Here is a 26,361-nt window from a genome sequence, read left to right as displayed (position 1 = left end):
TTGCCTTTGAGAAATAGCTTTTGAAAGTTATACATTGAAAAGAAAAAAAAATCAGTTCTTTTAGTCCATTACGAAAATGAATCCAAATCAAACCCTAGCACATAAACAGCATGAATTCTTTGGTCCTGTAGAAGCTGTTAGACATTAAGGAAGATGGGAAAATTTTTATTGTTTTTTTTTCCCTGTGCCCAATTGAAAAAATGGGGACAAAGTCTTTTTTAGTAAAATAAAAAGAAGACAGGATGGAAATCCAATGTATTCAACTCAACTGTTTTAGACTTAGTGTTTTGGAAGGCACCAGAAAAAGAAACAACATGTTTTCACAGATTCATTACTAAAATTATAGGGGGGGAAAAAGTGACTAATTTCATGCTTCCTAATGCAAAAAGCATGGCTCCCAAAGGTCCATTCCTCCATGTGTTACTATTGAGATCAGTGGGAAAGGGACTAGGGAGGAGGGGTTGTAATGAAAGCACATTATAAAGCTGTCATTCCCAGGAAAATTCACAAGCTGTGATGAATACACTTTTAACCACTAACTTAGAGAAGCAAAAGGGAAAGTAGGGATCAGTGAGGGGAAGGGAAGAAGGATGTCCCATCAGGCTTACTAGTCTTCCGAGGCAACAAACTTACCACATTGCGTGTGAATTTCTCAAAAGATGTTCGACGATCCAGAGTGTTTTCCAACTTAAATTTGAAATAAATAAAACAAAAGAAACAAAAAGAAAAAGGAGGGGGGAAAAGAAAAGCAAGAACAATGGAGTAGAAAAGGAGGTTTGATGTAACAATGGACTGCAAAACAAAGTTTGTATAAGTCAGGAAGCAAACACAGGTATGAGGCTGTAATGGGACTTGGCAAAACAGGATGGGCAAAACAGATACAGTACTAGACAAAAGTAATTTTTCATGGGGATCAAACTGGTTTGAATTTAAAGAAAAACTGAAAGTAAAAAGAAATAATGAAGTGCACATCTTGTGTTAATGAACTGACATTCACAAACTTAAGGACTTCACACGGACAGTTGAAGCTTTCTGGTATTTTCAACATCTCTCTCTATATTGGATCTTCAGAAATCAACGTTTGAACAAAAAACAAAATCACACAGTACTTTCATATAATTTTAGGTTGTCATTATTAACAATAGAATGCTACAGTGTTAATAACTACCTTGTTCCAGTAACAATTGGGGCCCCGATTTTCCAAGGCACAGGGCTCCCAGCTGATTCTAGGAGATTACTGTTTAGAGCCCACTAATAGAATTATTTATCATCATGGAAATCTGCATTGTACAAGCTGCTCCACATACTCTGGGCTGTGGCTATTCAGAACCCATTCCATAACTGGACTTATTCTAAGAAAATATTACATACCAAGACACGAACCTCTTACTTTGCCAAAGTATGACATGATCAGTCTTTCAAGTCAGATTCCTATCCTACTCAAAACTATTCATGTAGTAATAGGGAAAGAAACAAAATTGGGAAGCCCCTATATTTATAGTTGAATTTCGGAGTTATTCATATGAATAAGACTGTTTCTAAACACATTCTGTAGCTTTCATAGGTGGAATAAAGAGAACAACAATTATTACATAAGCAAACTTGCAAACATGAAAGACTATTCTTCTGGGATTTTATTTTATTTTTTTTAATGTATTTGTAAAGCACTTTGCAATTTAAGGTGCTTCATAACAGAGAAAACAGTACAATATGGGATGTAAAAATAAAAATAAGTTTTGCTAGATTAACTTATTGAAACATGCCCGCATGCAGGATATATACACATATATGTATATTGAACTCCTGTGTGTATGTGACCCTCCAAAAACGCCAAGCTGGTCACCTACCAGATATCCAGTTGCACTGGCACAGGGGAGAGAAGACTGAGTATTGTTGCAAACATAACCACTGCTTTGCACAGCGGCAAGACAAAGGCAAGATGGACCAATACCTTTTTCTTGGCCTGTAGCAGCTCCTGGTAGGCACTGGATCGTATAAAACGAGGATAAGAATCACTTTTCATCAGTTTGTAAATGTGCTCCTGAAAAGGAAAGGAGCAGCTGTTACTGCCACAGAAAAGGACACATGTTAAATGGGAGGCAGCCACATATTTTGGCTGTGGAGTGTACACCAGCTAGCACTACTATGAACAGGAAGTATTTCAGGATAGCAGGTTTCAGCTCTGAAGCTAAGGCTGAATTGCTTTCTATTCTTAAAGCTGAAATCCCACTCATTTATTATGTATAATTACACAACACACGTTTCTTTAATTTATTGACCAAATTTTCAGGCACAAATTTATTTTCTAAGAATTGTTAACTGAGTCCTAGCTTCAGGTCCAACTTCAAACCTCCCTTACATTAGTTAGTTTAGCTAAGTGATGAAATTAAGAGCTGTGGGTCCTTCCTCATCAGATTTTCTAAATTAGTTTCTGGAGATACTCCTGTGATTTCAGAGTCGAAGAAGAGGAACTAGGTTTTCAATTCAGCACCACAATTAATGCTTAGGTTAGTGAGGATTTCCACTGGCTACTCTTGACATCCTTTGACAGGTGTTTAGTCTGCTCTCCAGTTAACAATGGAAAAAGGAAAATACATATGCAATTTCAAAAACAGTTTCAGGCTAATCTAATTTTCAATATATTAATTCTTCAGAGGCATATGAATATTTGGAAACTTTTATTCAGAAAATAAATTACAAGAGCAGCTTAAAAAACTTAATTTTGAAACATTCTAATTTCTGAAAAAGATGAAAAGACATCTGTGATGTAGAACACTTGATAATTCTAGTTCTGATGGTATGCTGGAGAAAAGATTTGTAGAAGAAGCAGCCAGAACACAAGATACTCTCAAAAATATTTTTTAAAAATCCTGAATCATTAGCTATTCTATCATTTGCTATTTTCATGGACTTTCGGTTTTACTCAGATTCTATTTTTTTACTGTAGGAAACTTGTAGCACAACAATTGGGAAACAGCAAACAAACTGGAAAGAAAATACTGTTTCTCAGCTTGGCAGTGCATAAAATTAATGAACACCAAAAAAACCCAAAACAAACAAAAAAACCCCAAACAAAACACACCACTGAAAATTAAGGCAAGGTAAAATTAGAACTGATGTTTAATTTTTGCTGTATTAGAAACTGTAAAAATTATTCTAAATGTCTTTGCATTTCTTACAGTAAGCAGAGAAATTCTGATGTATATTCAGAACTTTGGTTTATTTGGGGAAGGTTTTTTTCACTCAGTGTCCGTGAAAGCGGACGATGCAGCCAACAGAGAGCACAAAGTGGTAGGCATTAAAAGGCATTAAAATTTTATTTCTGTACAAGAAATATGCCTGTAAAAGCAATAGTAAATTGGACTGTATTAGTATTGTAAATGCACACGTTAGCCAGGGACACATTAATGCACATATTTAGCACAAATGGGCTATTTTCATTTATGTGTCCCATTTTACCTATGTTTCTAACACTTGACATGGAGTTTCATCTTTCTGTATTTCCAGTCCAGAAATGCTTTTCATTCATTTTTAACCACAATTAAACAACCCCCAACTGCCAGAATGTCACACCAGAAGTCTCCTTCTTAGCTGGCAGGCCAAAATCAGCCTGTTGCAGAGGCAGAGCCCTGCCCCTGACAAAACTCTTCACCTCAGATGGGACACTTTAAAGCTCCTAAAGCTTAAAGTAAGAACACAGCAGGTGCAGCCTGTCCCTTTTCCAGAGAAATTGAGGCTTCCAGGTTTTGTGCTGAACTGGATGAAGCAGAGGTCCTCTCCAGGTGGCAAAGTCCTGCTTGCATTAACACTGAATACTCCATGTCTTTCATAAATGAAAGACAAAATTACAAGAAGAGAGATCTGGCAGTAAAAGGGTATTGATATTTTACACTTATTACAAAAAAAAATGGATACTGGCAAGGAATTTAAATGTCAATTACTCACTCAACTGCAAAGACACATTTTTTCTAAAAACCTTTAATCTTGCTCTATTGTTCACTTTTGCTATTTATGTCTTTGCTATACACTGCATTCTTAAATCTCCAGGGGTCAGCAGATGCAAGCAAAAATTGTATGTTTGGTTTAATGCAGAGTACTTCAAAACAGTGGCTATGACATAGAATCTACTGAATATTTTATTGTTTCTTCATAGGTTGCTATTCTCATAATGGAAAAATTAAAAGGAGGTAAAATTATTCCCCTTCATACTTAGGGCAGAGGCATTCCAAAAAATATAAAGCCTCAATTCAATTCCCTTTTCTCCTTCATGGACCCTGTAGCAGCCTCTCCTGACTCCCAAGATGATGACCTAATAATCAAACTGCAGGAAATTCTGCAGGGATATGATCTCAATCTCTCCTTTTGACACCATTTCACTTTGCATTAATAATTAAATTTTCATCACTGGGCTACTGATGAAAATGGAGGGATGATACCAGTTCTGCTACTTTTACTGTGAATCCAATTATTTTCTATTGCTTTTCTCAGAAGTCTTCAGAGATTAAATATTAAGTTATAAGTCACAGGAAGTGTTGCATTTAATACAGAAGTACTTCGTTTTTTCTTCACTACATGCTTTCCTCTATTCAAAGCCCACTTGAAAACTCTGTATCAAGCACAGAAGTTTCATGAAGAACTTCATATGCCTCATGAAAGAAAGAATGTTACACATTTGCATTGCCGAAATGGCATTTTAGGAAACAGGGCGTTATCATTTAATTCCCAAAAACATCTCATTTTTGCATATAGATTTCACTAGCCAGTATTCTGTTTCTGATGCCCATAAACACGATTGCAAACTGACCTGAGCATCTTCAAATGTGTATCTTCCAGGTTCCTTCACATTCTGAGTGGTTTTGTCATAACTTTTTGAATCTAGGTTGATGGCGCTGGGTGCACCTGGAGCAAGAAATTCTTGCCAGATTTCTTGGACACGAGCAGGAACTTCACGGATTGGCCTCTTCTTCAGGTCTTCTACTGCTAACCAGAACCTATGGCACAACACAGCATCTTGACTTCCAGCTCAGGATAACCACTAATGAAGTGCTCACATTCTTCCCTGCTCTTAAAAAAGAAATTAGGTGACTGAAGTTTTCAGCCAGACATGCTAAAATAAGAAAAAGCTGAGTGATTTTATGTTGGGATCAGCATTCTGGTGTACTGTCTCAAGGCAATCAATCCACCCAGGGAAGCAATTTTTAGAAGGCTCTTCATGGGACAGATAGGAAATCCTTCATTACTTATGTATGGGCAACATGCTGGCAGGAAGATTCCAGATTTGCTAGAATTAAACTGACACTTCATTTTGGCTGAGCCACATGGACTTATATTGCTTGCAAACTAACTGCTATTTGACATTCCTTCAAAAACTAATCATTTACATTCTTGCTATCTACATTAATCTCTGAGTCCTACTAAATCCTAAACTGTGTAACTAATTTTGTTACTCAGAAATCATGCATACATTGAAAAAGCATTTGTTTTGCTAATTATAATTTAATTTCTCTTTTCAGCATTCCATTTACCAGCATATTTTTGCTAAAAAAGCTGAATGGAATTGCACATTCTCTCTTTTGCTGCTGAGCAAACCAACATTGGGCAGCCATATGTAGTGCAGCCAGTTCACTGTATCCTCATTCAGTCTGGAACAAGATCACTAAAAAGGTCCTGAGTAGTTTATCATCATAGCTAACTAGCTGTAAGCTTTATCTCATTATTTCTTCTATTGGTGTTCAGACTCTCTCATGGCACAAAACAATAGTAAATTAATGTAGGATCCCATTCTTAGACATGGTTCAGACCACTTAGTTCTCCCCCAAATCCAAGAGCTCTACTAAAGTTTGACTTTGGTAAACATGCAATATATACCATTGCAACTTTTCATTATTGTTCTGACACAGCTGATCCTGTGAAACAGATAAGCTGAGCCTTGAAGTGATTTAACTTTGAAATCAGCTGGACTTTCCAAGGCTCACAAATAAATTTGGTATACCTATGGTTTGCACCCTCCTTACACTGTGAGATCAACTTAAGCTCTCTTGGCTGAGTTCAACAAGGATGGGATAGGAGAGAACAGTGAAACTGTACTCAGACCCCCAAGAAAGCAAGATGACACCATCCTCAATCCAAATTCTAATTTAATTATTGCAAAAAACTTAAGAGAGAGTAGTAAAGCATAGCAAACCTTATAGTACTCTTGCTATAAGATATCCTTCACTTCCTCTCAGGAAGCAATTATTCCTTCATAGTCCAATTAGTCCTTCATAGTCCAATTTAATTCTTTTTGAAATTTCTTTGTAGCAGAGATGGAAGGAGCCTGTGTTCATTTTCCACAAGCCACCATGGTTAGCTTCATGCTACCAAGAAGACTATTTTAGGTATTTCTACAACCTTCAATTTCAATTGTACATAAGCACATTTTTTAAATCTAAGGTTCTCCAAGAGACAGAGGAGCAATATTGTCCCAGTTTTGCAAATATATTAATAATGTAATAAAGTACAGTGGTTTCTCCAAGGTCACAAAAGGAATATGTGCCAATAGAACTCCAGTTTCAAAACTTTTGGGTAGCATCACTTTTATATAGGAACTACAGTGTGAATTGAACACAATTCTGCACAGAATTATGGAGCCTGAGAATCCTGAGAATCTAATGGCAATGCAGCAAGAAGAAATGCCTGATAACTCAAGTTTAAAAACTGCAAAGCTTACAAACTCTAATTCAGTTCACTCTCTCAAATTTGGGCAACCTACTTTGGTTTCCTTAAGCTGCTTTAGATATTTGCATTTGAAAGCACATATCCTGCAGTGCTAACCCCTTCAAGTGCATCTTCTGGGATTGACTGATTGCTCATGTGTCTCCAAGTCAGGTATGAAATACAAAAATGAAAGGGAAGGATGCTCTTTGTAAACACACATTTTCTGTCTCCCTGCAGACATCCTGCAGATCTAGCTCAGAGATGTCACTTCCTTTTCTGTTCCATTATATCACTGCCAATAATTCTGGAAGTCACTGCAAACATGCCTTAGGATGCTATTTTCTTTTGCAAGTAAACTGTTTTCATACAGTAGGTTATACTCAATTATGGGGAAATAGATGGCAGATAAATTTCAATAAATTTAACTTCTATGCTTGCAGCATAGAATAGGGAGGTTGTATAGACCCATTCTTACAGGCTGAACACCAGTTCTTTGATAGATTAATTTAATTTTACCCTTCTAACAATAGCATTCAAAGACTCAACTAAAAATGTGAAAATCTAAATATAGAAACCTCTGTAAAAGTGGGAAGAATTATGATTTCTGTGTTATGTCTAGGGTGCTTATTTCACAGCCAACACACATTTTAAGATTTTAATCTACTTATCTTTTAAGAAAAGATGACTGCCCTCCTCCCACAGAGAGTTGAATTCAAATATTCAAAGTTAAGAAATGATAAAAATAAGGCTGCTCCCTCTTGCATTTTCAAAAATAACTTTTTCAAATATCCCATGGCAACCAATAGCACAGATGAAGTTGAAATGGAGTCAGAAAGACCTCAGCACAGGGCCTCAAATCAAAAGAGCTCCCTGCACTATTTACAGCTATCTGCCTCATTAGCTGTGACCAGAGCAAGGGGAGACTCCTGTGGCAAAAAGCACACAGTCTGCAACATCAACTGTGTGCCAGGGCAGGCGAGGGCAGAAGGGGAATTGCATTTTTTGGGCAATGATATACACTGACTTGGTGCTACTTGGTGTAAGGAACTAGAACTCAGTCTGGCTGTCCTTGGATGAAATGCATTTCCTGTTGGTGGAGGTTTGCTTTTGCCATGGAGACCCTTTCTAGCAGATGCTCAGCACTGCTTGAAGAGAGACTTGAGTAGCTGAGTGTAAACCTCCCTGCTGCCTCCTACTCCAGCATCTGGGCTGCCACCTGCTGGGTCACACAGCAGACACACAGCAGAGTGAGTGCGCAGTGCACAGTAGTAGTGCATCCAGCCACACGCTCTGCTAAAACACGTTGCAAGATATCTGGGGATTATGTCCTCCAGCTGGATTACTTTCAAAGCCACAGTGGCCTCATGGCCAAATAGCACAGATGCAACACTGCTTCTGTCCCATTAACTGACCTAAAGGCAGGTGCAGCCAGATTCCAGACCAAGCTAATCAGTAAATTTAGCCCACAGGAACAACGAGTGAGAGAAAGGCTGCAGTAGTTCTCTATGAAACACGTGAGGTACAGTCAGTGTGGAAACACTGGAGTGGGAATTATGTGAACTTTGCACTCAGTGCATGTGACAAAACAAGTAAGAGGCTAGACCTTTCAGCATTTTCAGAAAATGCAAACAAATACCTAAACAAACTCTATGAATAAAATCTCATAATATTTTTCCAGGGGCAGGAAACTTTGGTCTCTGATTTCTAAGTCTACCTTCTTGCCCACTACAGCTTCAAGCTTCAAGGCATAGCAGAACTGAAGGATTTCAAGAATATGACAGAGAAACTCATTAAATCTTGCAACTAGTTCTTTCTCATACTCTGTAGAAATGGCAACATTGCTGGCACTTGGCATTTAAGCTTGAGTCTGACTGAGGAATAACTCACTGGCCATTTCAGCTGTGAGGATTAAATTTCAGTCAAGTTATTAGAACCCACAACAGGGCCTCATAATCACCAGTGTAAAGGATAAACACCTCATAAAATGTCAGCTTGCAGAGGGATGGTTAGACAAAAGTTATTGAGGGAAGACATCCAAATCTACCAAATTTCTCAGTCTCACTCTTATTTTTTCTGTATAACATGAATGCAAAGTCCCTTTTCCCTACACGTAACAGACCTAAGAAATCAGCATCAAAGGAAAGGGCAAGGGGTTCCAGTGGCTTTTCCTCTGTGTATCATGGAACCTAACCCGTCACCACTCTCCCTTCACTAACTTAGGAGCTGCTTTGGAGATCACACTCACTGTATAAGGATTTTGACAGGCTTTCAGGTTGGCAGGTCTGAAATGATTTAATCTTTACAGGCTGCAGTTCCTACAAAATAACCAGTTGGGAGCAAACCTGTAGTCAGCATACAAATATTAATTTTCCAAAGGATTCTGTTGCACTACAGACAAACGGTATTCCTCTTCTACAAGAAGAGGAATACAATTTCCTACAGAAATTAAAGACATTAGGTCTCCAGGTGCTGTGCTGCAGTAAGTTTGATTTCATAAACTCACGCTCTTTGAAAAGTACTTTTTTTAGTACTTGGAAAACCTTGTGACTAAGCTCAATAGTACTGGGTCATGCTCAAACTTTAGTCCTGTGAATTTTAAACAATGGTCACCATTTTGGTAATAAGCATTGGGAATTTCATAAATCTATTATCCAAATCATATGTTACTTTAGCTATTTGTTCTGCGTATTGAGCAGCACACAAAGCACTTCTTCCAAAAAATATGCATGGTAACAAGAGATCACAAGTCATACCCTGCATTAGGTGAGTGCAGAATCCAACCTGCAAACTGCAGTCACACTGTAATGAACTTACTGCACTGACAGAACTGCTTATGCAGTTTTATTCCTTTGCTATCCTTTACAACACTCCTTCAGAGAGTGAATTACTATTAAGCCCCATTTACAGGCAAAGAAAGAAGAACAGAGATACAAAGTAACAAGGGGAAACATGGCTATATTCCTGATCACTGCACAATTCTTAGTATGAAATCACAGCTCAAGGTCTTCATCCCTGCTGTGTTCTTTAAGACAGGATCTGTATCCCAAGGCAGGGATCCAGACCCTTTAAGACAGGATCTGTATCTGCCAAGAATGATATTCTCAGATACCTTAGACCCTCTCAAAGTTAATGTACCAGTAACGCTGGGACTTCTTGCTATGTAATATCATTACACTTGAATAGAAATGGTGTATCTGACTTATCATTTCATGGTTTTGATATTTGTTTCACAAAATGAGGTGACATTAAGACACCCAATGTACTAATGCTGCAGGTCCTGTCACGCCTGCAGTCCCTGCTGTATCCTGTGTACTGCGCTTGAAAGCTCGAAAGCAGGTTCCCAGCTGCCATCCAACTATAGGCTTGGCAGTGTTGTAAATTTTATCATTATTAGATCTGTAAAAGTACAAGAACCAGCTGATTTGAGTTGAATTTGTTGCAGTGGGAATATGTGGGTGGACACAATTCTTTTTCTTAAGGTGGCTGTCAAAATAATAATTAAAACAACACCCCTAAAACCCCCAAATTACCATGATGAAGTTAACAGGTGAGCAAGGAAAGTGTTGCCTTCTAAGGTTTATTTAGTGGTAATGCTTGAAATCATCAAGCTTTTAACTTCTGATATTGACATCTAAAACATTTTGACAGCCATACAAAACAAGCTTTACAAACTCATGTTTTCTAACCCAAATTTACTATGTGAACCTAATGGATTGATTTCCCTACAGCTTGGGCATTTACAAACATAATTCTGAGCTTCTGACTCAGGTTCCCTTCAGTTAACTATCACAGAAAGCACCTTTTCAGAGCAAATTTATCCCCTGCCTGGCCTTTAGGATCATATTCACCGTTTCTCAGATATTATATTTTATAATGCCAATTTAAGAATTTAGAGGAAGAGACAGAAGAGTAGACAGCATGTCAAGGAATCATCTCTGAAGAAATTTCTTGAGGGAATTTCTCTAGATCAGTTACTTGCAGTTTGCCTGTATTTAGTGTTGTAAATAGGATTAGACTAAAGAGTTAGGGATTATGTGGGTAACAGTCTAGTTGGCAGAGAGACAAATTAATCACAGAAAAGCACCACAAACTGCAGCACACACTGGGCTCAATAGGTTCATGTTTGAACAGCTGCTCTGCATAACAAATTACCAGGATGCTCTTTAAATAATAATTTTAAAAGAAAAAATTACCTTTCCTTTTCTTGGTATTATTCTGATTTTTTAAAATTCATTTTACCAGTTGGAGTTTTTAATAAGAAAAATCTGTATTTTTGACAAATAAACATCATCAACATACATATACAGGTTAGGCTATATTTGTGATGCAAAGTTAAGGTTTGAATATGAAGATGGTCAGCAACTTAGAGGACTCCAACTCCAATTATTCTGCTGACAAATTTAAATTAACAACAAGGAGATCTGTGCGATTATCCGGCATTTATAAATCAACACCATAAATATTAAATGCCTCTTGTAAGATGCTACAAAAGCATATTTTAGTATGAATGGCTATGCTGCACCACTTTAGAGTAAGAATTGGCATAGGAAAAAAGTAGGTTAGGATTATTCTGAGTTCTAGAATGTAAATACAAATAGGACTTTATATTATTTATTGGTGAATGCAAAGTGATACAGATGACATCTGAGAAGAAGGTGGAATTAAGATAAAAATGTGTTGCCTATATTTTTGTACTATGCTCAGCTTAATTTTTTTGTCTATACAAAAGCTGTTAATAATCTCTCTGAAATACCTCTTACTTAAATATGACTTTCTTAGAACAGCAAAAACAAAACATGCTATTAACCAATTTGTGGACTGCCATTTTTAAAATCAAATCATTTTCCCCCTCACTGAGAATTAATTCTGTAAGCACACTTTCTTTTAAAAACATACTGTCTATGCTGCATACACTAAGAACACTTACCATTTTACAATTAATGAGGAATTTGAGAGCTAGATGTCACCCTACTTCAGCTGTGTCAGATGCAAAAGTACTAGAATATTGGTGGAGAGATTCAAAATGATCCCCAGAAAACAATCAACCTGATGAAAGTTGGTGAATTTTACGTTTAGATCCTTTATTTATTTGTAAGCTTTTTTTATTTTCATTTCACTTTTCTCGTAATATTTGACTAAATAAAATATATTGAACAGGCTTTTAATGAGTCAGTTTTAAACCTATTTAAAGGACAAGCTTAGAGAAAAGTTCTCACATGTAGTTTGACCCAAAGTTGAATATGAATGGAAAAATATGCTTCACGTGAGTCTCTGTTAACTACATGAATACTTCCTTCAGCCTGTACATGAAAGCAAGTAGCAATCTGGATTAACTAATTCTGAAAGGTGAGGAAAATTCTTGAAGGGGTCAAAAAATGATAAGTATCTTGAAAAGACAACAGCAAAGCAAAAATCCAATATAACTTAACAAGCTCTTAAAGAATGAAGTAACTCTCATTTACCTTAAATTTTCTGAACTGAATTCTGACTCCAAGAATTTCAGAAACTGCTCTCTTCCCACAGGGTCTTTCAAGGCTTCATCCATGCCAAATCCCCATCGTTTCACCCTCTGCTGTCCTGGCTCTTTGCTACAGAATTAAAAACAACAGAACCCAAAGTGACCAATACATCAGTGTTCTAACAGTGTGTTCATAATTTAGACTAAGTCCTAAAGTTCTATGGTTTTCTCACTTTTTAGAGTGCTCACATCTGTGCAATGTTCAGCAATGAGCAAACAGACTGTTAGAACTTACTTAGGATGAAGGTAATACATAGAAAAATAAAGATTTCCAACTAGGTATGTTATCAGATTTTAAAAGCTGTCTTTTTCTTCTTTTTTTTTTTTTTTTCACCATACTAGAAGCCTGGAAACTGCTTACTGTATCATTTCACACAGATTTATTAATATATGGTACCTCCCATCTTACAAAATTGTAGAAGTGGAAAGACCAAAAGGGTACTGCATTGCCTTTCTGCCTCAGTATTCTCCTGCAGTACCTCTGTCTGAAATCTTCACATTTCCAGAAAAGCATGTTATACTCCCTTAGTTCCAAAGAAGAAATAAAATTGTATACCTTGCCTCCAGTTCCCAGAAAGTGGTGTCATCTGATATCCAAGGGTTTGAGGGATCAGGGGGCACAAGAAAAGGATCATATTCCAAATACTGCTCTGTATAAGCTAATAGACTAGGAAAACAAAAACATCAAACATTGTCATGTCAGGAGAAGAAGAAACCTGATGAGGTTACCCCAGCTAACAAGTTACCTTGCCTCAACTGAGCCATGGTAACTCTGTGCACACTCAGAGCTACAAGCTCAGGTTTGCTCAGGCTGTTTGAACATGGACCATGGAAGAAGGAGGGGTGGCTCAGGTCTACCAAGAGTGAAATAAAATAAGCTTCCCTAATACTTCATAGCTCCATTTAAGGTTCCTTTAGGCACTTATAAATTAAATCATACAACCTCTTCCACACACATTTGTTTTCATAAAGGAACATGGTTTATATCCCTGTGGTTTTAATCAAGTTTCCCTAAAATCTGCTCTAAAACACTGCATGTTACACAGGTTATATTTATTGGCCCTGCAGCTGCTAGTACTCCTTTTATTTTCTCCTAAATGTATTTTTTGTTATTATTTCCTAATCAAAGGACATTATTTCCAGAAAATTAAATCAATTTTTTTTTACAATTTTTATTTTAATATTTGGGAATTGGTCTGACTCAGTCACGCACACTAAAAACTTTGCTTGTATTCTGGTTATTTACATCTCCCATTGTCCTTATTTATGCTTGCTGTTTCTTTTGGCCTCAGAATTCTTGTAAAAATCTTGACAAGTGAGGACAACTACTCTTTCTTTTCGATTCCTATTATATTTAGTGTTTGGTTGGTTTTTTTACTGTTCAGCAAACAAAAAAATCTTATCCTGATCTCTTTATAAATAAATATTTACATGCATTTGTATATGTATACACACACACGCATAAATGAGTAGACATCTATGTAGAAATGTTTATGAGAAGATGAAGAGCAATTTGTATTTGGCCTTATTTCTTTACTAAGCCCCATGCAGCTCAATTTTCTGCAATGCTGGGCTTTTTGTTTTATTTGCTTTCTAGCCCCTTCCTGACAAATTTTGGTCTTATTTGGAGATAGATTCCTAGTAGTGTTACATCTCTGGCCCAAACTGAGCCCAAACTCACTTTGTTCAATCACTGAGCTCCACACCAGCCAGTTCCCTTGCTTCATCAGTGATTGCCCTTTTGAAATATCAAAACAATAACCCCAGACCTCTTACCATTTAGCCTCCCTGCCAATGAAAGGTGAAACTTCTAATCACTTGGTCAGAGGCTCTTTCAGTGACCCAGGTTTATCAGAAATGTATCATGGAATATCTAGAATATTTTTGTCACAAAGAACTTCATACTTCTCCACTTAAAGTAAACTCTCATCAGTTATTTCTATGACATCTGAGCTCTCATGTCTCTCTTTGAAGAGCTATTTGCAGTGAATAGCTCTTTGAAGCTATTTCACAACGACATTTTTCCCAACAGTTATAAGTCTAATTGAAAAAAATAGAAAATGTGACAATATACATACCTCTCTGCAACTTTTGACATTTTTAATCTATGTCTGTCTAATTGCATCTGCCAGTGCTTAATCTGCAAGAAAGGAAGGCAAAGAGTTTTATGAGTAATTTATTGCTTGACTCTATTTCTATAACTTTTTTTTATTAGGGCTGTAATTGAACATTAATTTATCCTAGGGCACAGAAGAGAAATATATCTGAATTAAAACAACATTTCACCAGTGTAGCTCTAAAATAAATGTAAGTTTCCATTAAAAAGAAAACATCATACAGAGACAAAAAAATGTGCCCAATATAACATTTTCCCTAAAGGTTCACCAACAGAAATCCAATTAGCCTTTTTTAGATTTTTGAGGAGAACAAATATTTCTTCAGACATTTACCTTCTCCAGACTTTAACATCTCAGGAAAGATTAACAAAGTTTTAACAGTAGATAAATGTGTGAACCTATACATGCATATATGGAGTGGTAAGTATACCCCCCAGCCTCAAACCAGTGTTGAAAGAAGAGCAAGCTGTCTACAGCTGAAGGGGCTGATGGTCTTAGCTATACAATGAACCCACTCACTGGCCTACTTCCCACTGCCTTTATACACGATACAAAATTCAGGTTTTGTCTCATTAGGTTTGATGAAGTTACATGCCTAAATCCATATACTTTGAGGCAAGGAAAAGGTTTATTAAATGTCTGCAACAGCTGTTTTGAGTAACTTCCCAGTTACAATAATTTTTGTGTTTATACCTAAAATTTTATTTCCTAAAAAGTTCTTTTAAAAGTACATTTTTGTAGTTATGTTCCAAACCTCTTGGTGTAGTTCATCTTCTGTGGGTGGCTTAGTCTCTGGCACTGGCGTGTGCGTAGGGCTGTGACTTCGAATGTCATTTTGTAAGCCATAGACAGACTGTGCAAAAAAATATGGAACAATGATGGCTGCTTTCAGACAATGCTTTCTACACACACCCATAGTACATTGTGCTCAAGAAGTTACCAAGATCATCTTTACCTAAAGAAACTGCAATAACCCATGCACTCAGATAAAATCCTGCTTCTGCACTAGAGTGTGAAATAAAGACTCCCAAACTCCCACACTTCCATAAAGCCACAACCAAGGATCTACTTTTATTAGGTCTCTATATTAGCATCATAATAAAAATGGGGAATGAGAGATGAGAGATGCTGTTACAGTGAGTGGAGCTGACTGGTAGGTGGGGTATCCTGAGAGGTACACTCACACAGAGATTATTTGGATGATTCCAAAATTGCAATTACTATCTGGTAAATTATGCAAATCTGGACCTTTCACTACCCAAAGAAGCCAAGCTAAAACTTTCTCTTAGTCCACTTTCCTTTTTAAAACATACCTTCCTATGGGTCAGCATGCAAATGCACCTCAAAGGAAGTACTTTAAAGTGGGAGTCAATCCACATGGTTATGGTGCAAAGGATTTAAAAGTGTTGAGCCAATCCATCTGTACATCCCTAGAGAAGTTACACTCTAATTACAACCTAATTTAGATAGAGATAATTTCTTCCATCATTTCCAGTCATCCATTTTAGGCATAATTGTAATATAGAGACACACTTTTCATGAAGACCAGGACAAGAACTGCTGTTAGAGTTTAAGCTACATTTTTAATTTTTTTTCCATTATTACTGAAACATTTTGATGTGCTTTATTCAATCTACTGAACAACATGAATAAAGCATGCAAAAGTTAATTTTATCTTCAAAATCTTTTTGTATTTCTCCGAAATCTTATGTGATAGTATTCACTTAGCATTAGCAAATTTGTTAATACTAATTTAACTAAAAGCTTATGAAATATTAACATATGTTTCATGCATTTGCTCCTTGCAGCTGTAAGAAAAAAGTGCTTTAAGAAATTATGGAAATTCATTCTATAAATTTCCTCCACCTCCTGCTTTTGATATAATAACTTACCTTTCTTGTTTTATGTGGATTTCTCATTCTTGAAGATTTTTTTATATCCACTTCAGTAGTGTTTACACAGCCAGGCTATTAAAAGAAAGAAAAAGGAAAGCAAAAGGCTAAATCTGTGATGGAACTTCTCTGAGACATTCCTGTTCAGTGTGCAAGACTGAAAAATAAATTCCACACCATGAAATTGAAATAAAATAAATTGCCAAGACAGTGGAAACCAGTCAGTTTCTGCTTTGGTTTTGCCAAGGAAGCCATTCATTCTAGCTATCCCTCTAAGGAGCATGGTTGACCTAATGAAACAAAACAAACAGAATTGTGAAATATTCACCTCAGCTGTGAACTTCGGTTCACTTCAGGAGCATTTAGTTTTGGGTCAGTTTTTAAAGAGGATCGTGTTTTAAAATGAAATAAAAAAAAAAAAAAAAAGCTTTGTTTCTTCAGAAAAGGGAAAAAACCAAACCAAAACAACAAAAAAGGCTTCTGCAGCCTAACCAGAAGACTGACAGCTTAAATAAAATTACTCTCAACACATCAGATGTGGGTTTCAGTGGTTCATTCTCACAACTCTGTGGCCTCCCAAAGCACACAAGCACTGTAGTTTCTCCTCATTCATCCTCTTTTGACACTTCCCTCTAAGTACAAAATCTATGTGTAAAGCTGGTTTTTACCCATTGCTGGAAACAAATAAAAAATTGTTTTGCTCTCAGGTGAGTTTTATCTATTGATTTGGAGGAATTACATTTGACACTGAGTGGAAACTACAAAATCTGCTCTCTAGTGGGAGCAGACTTTTACTGAAAGTAGCTTGGGGTATTTTTAATGGAAGTAGCTGGATATTGAATTTACTTGCCTAACAGCCAAGCTGGACTTATTATTGCTCTAATGATACAACCTCTGTCTTCTTATCATAAGGGACAATGCTTGATGTGACTTTAAATTTAATAAGACAAAATTTTAAAATTTTCTTGTATAGGCTAAGAATATCTTATATAGTTATGAAAAAAATAGTTTTCATTAAACAGAGCAATGTTACTTTGCCTCTGGAGAATTTTCTAAACAACAGACTGATTTTTTGTAATCCAGTACGTTGGGGTTTTTTTCAATAAATAAATAAATAAATATGTTTCTATTTTAAAGTAATAAATTAGTGTGCATTTGATCATATACCATTTGAAGCAGAAACAGCTCCTCATTGCCTATGATAAAAATAGACAATATTCTTAAGACTGCACATGACAGACTAGAATTGGGCCAGTATCTTTTGTGCTTCTGAACAAAAATGGGAAGTTTTGAACTCAGAAATAACTTGCAAATCTCAAAGAAAAAGACAGGTTGAAAAATACAAAGTTCTGCATGATGGTCAATTTAAAAGCAGAAAGCAATTTCCCAGAGCAGTATACTGAGGTATAAAGTTTTTAAAAACTAAGTACATCTACTTTGGGATTACAGCAGCAACTGGCAATGAGGAAGGCTTTAACAGCATCTCCAGTCTTTGAATGTAACAATTTGAATAGCAGGCACACTTACATAAGGCAGAAACTTTTATTTGTTCAGTTTTCAGTTATGGTTTGTTATGATTTAAAGCTATGCTTTTAAGTATGTCCCAAAAATGGAGAGGGGAAAAAAAAAGGCATAAACCTCATCTGAAGCCTCTTATTTTCAAAGATTTCTAGCCCACCAGAAGCAAATTGGTATGGACAGATCTTGCAACTTGCCTGGGTAACTTCCATGCCAGAATTGTGCAGATTGATGCAAAGGGGACAAGAACTTCTGGGAGACTTTTAGAAACGAAACAAGGGCAATACTTTTGCTGGTTGCGAAGAGATCTGAGCCAGTACTGACCATCTACAGCACTTGGTGGATTCTCACTGACACCTGGCTGCTTCAAAGCTCTCACACTGATGTGAAGTTGCTTGGGCAGGGTCACGCAGGAGAGGCTGAGGGAGAGAAGCTGGGCCAAGGTGGGACTGAAGAGAAGCTGACAGGAGAGCAGCCCCAGGAAGGCAGAGGCAAGGAAGTGTCAGGGACCTTCAGTGCAGAAGGGGAGGTGGCTAAAGGGCGTATCAACCGCTCTGACAACCTGGGGTGACAAGAGGACCTTAAGGCAGGTATCACTACCTCTATACAACAGCATTCTCATAATTTTATTTAAATTATATGATTGGAAGTACCTAATGCAGTGTGTGACACAGTTTATGTTTTCTTCTCATCTAAAGTATATTTATTATATTATAATTGATACGAGATGGGTTTTATTGTTTTTCTGATGCTGCCAGATTTCATCTGTAAATATTTAGGAATAAATACCAAACATCTTTTCAAATAAAATAAACACAAAAAGTTGCATTATGTGAACATTTTGCTAAAATAACTCAGCCTTTGTGGGAAAACCTTTGCTGGACAACATTTAATTTTATTTGTATGCCCTCATTAACATAATAAGCATGTGTTTGAATACAATTATATCCAGCTGTGTTTTCTTTTTGTGTTGTTTTTTTAACTGTACTACCATAGTTCAAATAGTGAGATGCCTGTCACAGTGCTCTGCTGCAAGAATCCAATTTAGTGTGTGGTATATAATTTGCATACTAATACTGTAAATAGTTTTCAAACGGATTTCCTGAAAGACTTGAGAAGTCTTCTATATGTGTAAATAGAGTGCTTATTTCTTTCAGGAGTAATGTTCTGTGTGAAAACAATTTCCCCCTCAACACACACAGCCTTGTGACCTTCTTGAAATTACCATATAACAAGATCATAACCCAGGCAGATTGTGGTCCTCCTCAATTTATAAATATCTGTATGAAAAACTGTCATACATTCACTAAGTTGTTTTTTTTTTTTATCCATCTATTAGCATGTACTTATCTCAAAGTACAAATGCCCTCATATTAATCAAAGGACAGGTTAGTCCAGTCATGATAAATTCACTGTGTGATATAAATGGATACAGATAAATAATATTTTAAAAAACCCACATATAGAGAAATTTCAATCCCTACTTCAATTATTGGATAACAAGGTTAGCATGAATCCCAAGCAGCAGCACTTTCTACTGATGCTGTCTAGGAGGATGCACACCAGGCTTCTGCTAAGAAACACAAAAGAAGGAAGAAGCCTTGTTTGCAAGCAGAGGAGGAATCAGAATGTACACGCCTTGATCTGGCTATCACCAGCATCTGAAGCAACCATCTGAGAGGATATTGAGTTTAAAAAAAAATCCACTTGATAGTAATGTTCTATCCTTGATAACTGTGGCAAGAGTGAATACATTATTTAAGCCCTTCTAATAGTGCTACAGTGTATTAATTTTAGGAAACCTGTAGCAAGTCGTTGGAAGAATTAATTATTTACAGAATAAGGCATGCCTGAGCCATGGTACATTTCCATTCAAGCAGTGCACAACATGGAGTATTTATAGTCTGCTTGCTGTACAAAGTTGCACACACCAAGTACCCTTTTTATTGCCTGGCCATATAGTCCAAATCAGCAGCTGTTAATGCCTTTTTTGTATAAAAATCTTTTTGCCATGATATAATTCTAGAAAGTGCAGAATGCTCAATAGAGAGTAAATTATTATTTATAATTAGGTCAGCTGAAGTTTTTACGTCTTTTTTATCTTTCACAAAGAAGACAGCAATTTAACTGTGAATCTACTTATGCCAAAATAACCAGAAGTTTTTCGTGTATCTGAGACAAATATACCCCTGTATGTGGGAGGGAATAAGCTCGTGCATTCTGATAGGCTGGGAACTGTCTGTCTGGATTGCTGCTCTGTAGGAAATGATCTGAAGGAGAAGCTGAGCATGAGTCAGCAGTATCTCTTTGCAGCAATGCAGACAAACCACATACCCAGCTGCATGAGCAACAGCTTAGCCAGCAGGCAACGTGTTCATTTCTTTCTACTCAGCATTAAAAGGAAACTTCTGGAAAATCAGGACTATTTTTGAGCCCCACAAACAACACAAGAAATATATTTCAAATGGGAAAATCCAGAGGAGGAACAGACTTTTTTTATGCTTGCAAAAGGGGAGAGCTAACTGCTGCCTTTTCTGCCTGCAGGGGGGCTTAGAGAGATAGACCTCTCCCAAAGGTACACTCTGGAAGGACAAGAGACAGTAATCTCAAATTGCAGTTAAGGAATTTCCAGTCAGCTGTAGAGAAATATAATTCACAATAAAAGTAAGAGAAGCTGTGGAATGTCCATCCTTGGTGATTTTCAAAGCTTGTTTAACCCAAGTGCCTGGACAATCTTATTGTCAGCACTGGTTTGACCAGGAAGTTGAACTAGGAGACCTCCAGAGGTCCCTCTTTGCTTACACTTCTGTGGTGTAGCCCACTCTTCACAAGCTGCAGGGAGAGAAATTCAAAGAATCCACTTTACAGAACACTCCAATCAAGTATTCACATTGGTGTGAAATGCATCCCTCTGCCTTCCCCACCCCACAACAGCAGAGTGGAAAAAAGACTGGTATTTGCTTCCTTACTGCTGCCCCTGCCCTGCAGCAGCCTGTGCTGTGCTCTCAACCCATACAAACAAACATCAGGTTGATTTAAGGAAATGTAATTTCACAGTCTCTTTAGCTAAAAATACATAGGTGCTATTTAAAATAATTGCCTCATTTCAATATGCACACCCATAAATTCAGAGTTCATTAAAGCAGTAAATATTTAGGTAGATTGATTCACATGCCTTAGGCACTTTTATTGCATTTCAGTGTCAATACACTGTGAAATAGATATTTTTATTTATTTTGAAGGCATGGGCTAACTCGTTAAGTGTAATTGCAAAATACTAAATTTTAAGATCTCCAGACTTTCAGAATTTAAAAGACTTTAAATTTAAATTATGGATCTGGCTGCAAACATGATAGATTGTCTCTCTCACTGGAAAAGATAAAATTCAGACACACAAACACAAAGAAAAAGCAGAGATTTAAATCTTTCTTTAACATTATGTGAAATAGAATATTATCACAAAGGAGTAAGCTTAAAATTTGAAATTTTCTGAGTGTCAAATGTTAGAGCTGGATTCTGCAACAATCTATTCTGCTATTTCTGTCATTGCTGCTATTCCTGTCATCATTTTTAGGAGTCTTCTAACCCTCAACAGTAACTATTCGTATCACTTTCTAAAGTAGAGAAAAGAAGCTAATTAGGCAGTGAGTGATAAGCAGAATAGCAGAGTTCATTTTTACTTGTAGGTTTTTTTATTCCAGTTTACTTGTGCAGCTATCTGAACAGTGCATAGTTAAAAATCAAGGGGAGAAGATTATAAAAAAGAAATGGAAGATTACAAAATAAAGGAATGAGGGGAAAAAATATCAGTGGCACTCAGCTGGAAAAAATTGAGAGTTACTAGCTGGAAAAAATACCCAGTTTGACTCTGGTAATGTGGGAAAGATTGTTTTTTTCTCACACATAGCCTAGCATCAAAGGAGACATTAAAATCCTATATTGAGTAAGTTGTCAGTAATGGCTAAATCTGAGGCTCTCATAAAGAAAAACACAGGCTATATTCTCCTGCACTGCACCAATTTTTCATTTCACTGAGATGGAAGTTATTCGAGTGTGCAGAGCCCAATAAGGCTTACAAGGAAAAGCTGAGGTTTAAGTAATGATTATCATTGTATTCTGGGATTTCACCTCATTTTACACACTTCAGGGTCAACAAATAAAGAGGCTTTTCCAGTGGAAGAGCTGCACTATTAAAAATTTTGCTGGTGCAATAGAAAGTCTCAGAGGAACATTCCAAACATACTGAGTACAAGTGGTCAGGCTTTTTATAGGATTTGGAAAAATGGCTGTTATCTTAAGGCCCAGTCAAAAGACAGAAAAATTTCAAATTCAGATAAAAATTTCAGAAAATGCACTTCTTTTTTTTTTTTTTTTTTTTTAATGTAACTCACTTTATAATTAGAAATCAATGAACCTCAACTGAGTGATGAGAAAAATAAACTCAGGAGCCATATCTGCCAGAACCTGCAAATCCATAGGACTGTGCACTGATAGTGCTGCTAGGGGAGATCTCACCAGCCCCTGTTATAGCACCCAAGGCAGCAAAGACAAACCAGTGATCACAGGGACTGGGCTACAGGAACCACTTCCTTTTGGTTAGAAAAAGATACTCTTACTTAAAATTGCAGAAACTAATAATGGGCTTAATTTGCAGTCAGCTAGGTGTACTTAATCTGAAACACTCTTATGAACTTTACGATCCTCCCTAAAAGTGTATGTTTTAATTACTATTTCCATTTGGTTCAGCAGTTCTGTGAAAATAACTCTGAGAAATCAACTGTGTGAGCACTAGGACTTGACAACACCTCTAGTAATAAAATCCCAGTAAATCAGCAGATGTCTGAAGAAAGAGGGAAAATTTTATTCTGAGTTTAAGTATTATGACACAAGTGGTGATTTTTTTTTCATTACACAGCATAATTTCATAACTACAAACTCTAAACTAAATTGGATGGGTCTAGCTACTTAATGATTGTATTACATAATGGTATAGTACTTAGAGTTTCATACACACATATAGTAGTGTAAAATATGAAGTAAGCTTATTATATTCTATTTGTAGTAGTACCACAGTCCAGCTTCTGCACAATTAATTTTAGCACAGCTATCTCTCTGAAAACATGCCCTTTTGATTCAGCTGTGTGGCTGACAAACAAGCAGTGTGACTGGACTTCCAACACCTGCTGTTAAATCACAGTGCTTTTGTGGAGCTCCCTCCTGCATCATAGTTCTAATGAGAAGCAAACACAGAGACTAAAATTTGGAATACAGTCCAACAGCCACAGTAACCACAAATTGTAATAAGTATGTAAGTTTGATGACTACTTTGGAAAGAGCTCCTATCAAGACTTCACCTCTCTACAACTCCAGACCAAACTTCTCAAATCAGCTCATGATGTTACCAGCTCTTCCTACAGGCTCATGTCTGTTAGAAATTACCTACTCTCAGAATAACAGCTATATCTTTCAATTATCACCTATGAAACACAATTTTTAGGAAGCAAATCCCAAGATTGTTCTCAAGTATAGATTCTGTACGAGCATGATTCATATTTTATTTCTAGATTCCTCAGAAATTTGCCAGATAATCAGGGCTAAGTTATTACCACCTGTTTGTCCTACTAACTCATTAGATATTTTCAATATCTCTAGTCTTTTCATTATGTATGTGTAATGCTTACAAATACTATCTTTTTTGGAACCCAGGATAGGATAAATAGTTGCAATGTATGGATTCAGTGTGACACTGAATTAAGTGAATACAACTTGGAACTGGACTTGTGTAGAATAACCTCAAATTTGTTCATATTTCTTAATACAAATCTATTTTTAAAACAGGCAATATATCTGTAAATATGCTGCAAATACACCTGAAAATAGTGATCTACAGTCAAGTAGGATAATGGAAACAAATTAGTTGTACACAGCTTAACTGCTAAAACCAGCCATCAGCTGATAATAATGTAAAACCTACTGGCTTTTAATTAAGTAAATAAAAGCTTTTCATTTTTTCTTATTCATTTAGTGGACAGATATTTCAGGCCCCAGAATGTTCAGTGTAAAATCTTATTGAGTTTCTTCCTTCAAAGGAAGGGATTGTCTTAATTCATGAGAATGAATAAAACCTTTGTTAGGATTAAGTGTTCTCTTCCATTGAAGGTTTTAGTGGAGAATATGCAGAATGAATTTAAATGCTCAATACTTGTCCTCAATAGCTAATTTCATTTTGACTCACTAAAGAACAGAGATAAATAATAAAAAGTTATTTTTATAACAGACTTATTTGTTAAACAAACAGACTTATTTGTTAAACTAAAAGGAATGAGCTATAGACCTTATTGTGTCATACACTAGAAATATACTGATGGAGAAATAATGAATTTTGTATTTATGCATAAGTTAAACATACTGTAGAGAGCCCCACATGGAGGACAGAAAACTTGCCATTGGACCAATTAGTAAAATCAATACATCATTTATTAATGGATTGATTTGGAGATCACTGACTACTACCAAAATAACAGTAGTTCCAATGTTGTTTTGCGAGGACCTAATCAAAACACAGAAAGGTGTGCAATTAATGGATAAAAGTTCAACTGTGAGTTGTTTCTCTTATTTGGACAATATAAAATGGGGTTCAAACTCCATCAGATAAAGAAGAGACATTTGATCAATCAGTTTGATCAAACTTTAATTATGTTTGCAGGAAGGTAAAACTCAGATGATTTTCAAACTAAGAGATGTGAAGTCTCACTTAGTATAGACTTTAGAACCATTTAAAATTTCAAATATTTTTAGCATCTTTCCAAAATAAAGAATCCTACACTGCACCAATTCCCACTTTATGTTTATTTGTCTTCTCAAACTAGAGTTCAGATCTTTTCCCTGAGTAGTATCAGACACACCAGGAATCCCACTGGCTGTGCAAACAAAAGACTTGCTTGAAACAGGAGAGAGACTCAGAGAAATTTTCAAGGAATGGAATAGTAATTAACAAAACCTATGGATACAAAAATGTATCCATAGGAGATAGAACATCTTGAACCATGACAGTGATCCTCATGTTCTCACATACTTGCTTGTTTAAGGACAGACATTGTCGAAAGCTGAGCTTTCACCTTAAGAGAACAAGATCTGATCATTGTTTTTTTTTAAAAAAATAGTAGTGTGTGTGTCACAGAATAATATATTATGCAAAATGCATAGGAAAAGGATGTTAAAATTTAATTCTTGAGAGAAGTTATACGAAATTAAACAAGAAGCTGTAAAATACTGTAAAATACCAAGAAAATACTCCTGCATTTGTAAGTTCTATGCTTAATTAATTTTGTCAGTTGATTTAATTTCTAATTGTTTTAATTTATGATGTACCATTTCAGGTTTGTAGTGACTGGTTTTCAGAACCAGAAATTGTTGCACACAAGTTGGATCCATTGTATTTATTCAAATGGTGTTTCAGTAGTAGTAATTTTACTTAAGGCTGTATTAAAATGATTTTTGTGTATGTGAAGATTCCAGCATTTGCAACACTACTGCACAAGGAAACTTGTTAAATTTATCCATTTTCTTGCCCCTTTGCTAAATACTTAGATTCATTATTGCTTTCTCAATATTTTTTTTTAACCACAAAAGGCAGGAAACTGCTGTTTTACAGATTCCATACAGAAAAAATTTAGGTTATTCACTTGAAAATAAGTGGCAACAGAAAAGTCTAACCCATCTCTTAAAAAGCTGATGGCAAATATAGGTGACATTTAGAAATTGATTATATGCCTTTTGACTTATAAGAAGATCTTTGATGAAATGCTTTGGATTAAAGAAGAAAATTTAATTCCCACAGATACAAAGTTCAGTGCATAAACACCGCACTTATAAAAAAAATTATACTTATACTTACTACTTCAGGTTACTTTTCTAGTTCCACACAGAACTGAGTTTTACTCAAAACCATATTGTCATATCACTTTTCTTCCATGTCATCAATTAACCATGTCATCAATTAACTATTTCACAGCTCGTTACCTCTCAATTTTAACTTCCAAAAAACTCATTTTGTTGAACCCTTGCAAGAAACTTGGCTTCTTTTTCCCCATCTGCCCCGCCTTTACTCAAGTATTAGACTAAATAAAAATACTAAATAATGTGAGTACAAAATCTTCTACAAAGATCTTAGTTTCCAGGCCAGCTAGAGGGCTCATAAATATGTGCCTCAACTACATGCAAGTATGGATCATAAACATTATAACCATTTTTTGAAATTAAAGCATTGCACAGGGCTTTGTTTCATTATCAGAAGGGCAATTATCTGAGAATGACAGTTCCTGGTTTGGCTGCATTCCCTGTCTGCTGCAGAGGTAACCCCCTTGTAAGGATATATGGTCAAGCAGGTGCAAAAGAAGACATGAAAATTATATGTACATATATCCCTAGAGAAACTGGATGGCATGATTCACATTTGCTTTCTGAAGACATTTATAACTTTTCTGAAAATATTAGAATATTATTCTGATATTTTTAAATTCTGAAAATATTGAAACTTTTCTGAAAAAGCAGAGATAAGTGTTCTCAACAAGTGACTGGCCCAGAAAAGTCTAGCACTGAGTGGCGAATGCAGGCATGC

At 36.1% G+C, this 26,361-nt stretch overlaps 1 protein-coding gene across 17 annotated transcripts in view; it reads right to left on the bottom strand.

The window, feature by feature from the left end:
- RGS7 (regulator of G protein signaling 7) overlaps positions 1-26,361 on the bottom strand; it is a 275,736-nt gene that overhangs the window by 45,095 nt on the left and 204,280 nt on the right. For 9 of the 17 annotated variants that reach the window (XM_038133021.1, XM_038133017.1, XM_038133020.1 and 6 more), the window contains 8 exons: positions 16,224-16,298; positions 15,086-15,184; positions 14,293-14,354; positions 12,771-12,881; positions 12,159-12,284; positions 4,805-4,991; positions 1,952-2,041; positions 634-687 (listed from right to left, as the gene is read on the bottom strand). In XM_038133021.1, the coding sequence (XP_037988949.1) occupies positions 634-687; positions 1,952-2,041; positions 4,805-4,991; positions 12,159-12,284; positions 12,771-12,881; positions 14,293-14,354; positions 15,086-15,184; positions 16,224-16,298 (804 nt within the window). The remainder of the gene's footprint in view (positions 1-633; positions 688-1,951; positions 2,042-4,804; positions 4,992-12,158; positions 12,285-12,770; positions 12,882-14,292; positions 14,355-15,085; positions 15,185-16,223; positions 16,299-26,361) is intronic. The other 8 variants (XM_038133018.1, XM_038133027.1, XM_038133028.1 and 5 more) reach the window with 1 other exon arrangement.

Source organism: Motacilla alba, chromosome 3 (assembly GCF_015832195.1).
Source record: "Motacilla alba alba isolate MOTALB_02 chromosome 3, Motacilla_alba_V1.0_pri, whole genome shotgun sequence".
NCBI lineage: Eukaryota > Metazoa > Chordata > Aves > Passeriformes > Motacillidae > Motacilla > Motacilla alba.
The sequence above is the reverse complement of the archived record's forward strand: the minus strand, read 5'-3'. Positions and strand labels throughout refer to the sequence as shown.